The 1,492-nt window shown below is 29.8% G+C and overlaps 1 protein-coding gene across 1 annotated transcript in view; it reads right to left on the bottom strand.

Annotated features, from left to right (window-relative positions):
• Window positions 1-512: 512 nt before the first annotated feature.
• The window catches only part of LOC113387833, a 16,926-nt gene continuing 15,946 nt past the window's right edge, over window positions 513-1,492 (bottom strand). The window contains exon 8 of the mRNA XM_026625217.1: window positions 513-659. Coding sequence (XP_026481002.1) covers window positions 513-659 — 147 coding nt within the window. The remainder of the gene's footprint in view (window positions 660-1,492) is intronic.

Genomic DNA, 1,492 nt, shown 5'->3' with positions numbered 1-1,492 from the left:
AAATAATACAAATATAACCAAAGATTTTGGCTCGAGTGAAGTATATAAATATTTATATATTTTGGTGATTTAGAAGAATTCGCTCGAGTGAATCTAAAAGGAAAATTTAAATCATTTGATTCAATTGGCAAATCACTAGTTATAACAAGTTTGCAAAGATGTTGTCTATTAGATAACTCATCAGATAATATAACACTGCAGACTCTAACATTATGTTAACAATTAAATCTGAGAATCATCCTCATAATATCAATTTCTATAATACAAAGTGTCTCAATATCAATCTGATATCACAAATCACAATCATATAAGAGGTAATGCACGTTCTCATGAAATATGTCCATTTTTCAATTTCTTATTCTATTTATATCATTTATATAAAATATCATTATAGCAAAGTTTCTTACTATTCACAACTAAACTTACTCTTTAAGGTACATTCAATTAACAAGTCTTTTTCGATGTGGTGTGTGAGTTGGTATCAACTAATTATACGTTTACTAAATCAATATCTAAGTTAAGGCTTGGTTCACACGTGGGATACCAAACCTCGAGAGGTCTTTGAGTTTTGGCAATGGCCTTTTGGCCCACACATTCACATCACGCATTTGTTTAGCACTTTCTTCTAAGTCTTCCACTTGTTTAATCATTGGGTAAACCTATAAAACAAACAGATAACATGAAAACAAATATATTTGTTGAAAAATGAAAACAAACTATTTGATTTATAAGTGACATTTCTTTATATCATAGTTTCTACAGAATTTTATTGAATTCAAAATTTTTTCGATAATTGTAAATGTTGCTGCTATTTTTGTTGAAGAAAGAGACACAATTTGTATGAGAGAAATAGAGGCCAGTTCGGGGATGTACCGATAAAACTTAACAAGTGTCCAGAAAATTCGATTTAAAACCCTCAAAAATAAACTGTCTCGATATTTTAATGAACATATTTTTCTATTCGAAAAAAAATTTTTTAATCTAAATAAACTGAGAAATATCTACAAATATATGATGATGATGATTGATTAGGAGGCGTCCATTAATCACGTGAGGTTTTTAGGTGGAGAGGGGGTCTGACAAAAAATCACGAAATATCATGTGGGGAAGGGAGGGGTATAGTAAGATATCACGTGTATTTATTTTTTAACTGATTTAAAAAAAACTAACATTTTCAAAAAAAATTAAAAAGATTTACAGTTTTATCATGTAACTGAAAATACACGTGATGTTTGGTGAGGGAGGGGGAGGTAATTTTGAATATCACCATGGATCACCAAGGAGAAGGGGGGAGTCCAAAAATCCTTAAAAACTCGCTCACGTGATTAACGGACGCCCCCTTAGTTATCAAGCGGATAAAAAATACTTAATTACTAAACTGACTATTATGAAATAGTAGTTGATGGTAGAAAAGTGAAAATTAAGGGTTGTATAAATTTTTCATTCTTCTTTATGCAAATATATAATATGTATACATAATACAGTAATACCC

The sequence above is a fragment of the Ctenocephalides felis genome, unplaced genomic scaffold, assembly GCF_003426905.1.
Source record: "Ctenocephalides felis isolate EL2017-DRISC unplaced genomic scaffold, ASM342690v1 CF-g0.4_SCAFFOLD_00845, whole genome shotgun sequence".
NCBI lineage: Eukaryota > Metazoa > Arthropoda > Insecta > Siphonaptera > Pulicidae > Ctenocephalides > Ctenocephalides felis.
This window is presented reverse-complemented; position numbering and strand designations above follow the sequence as displayed.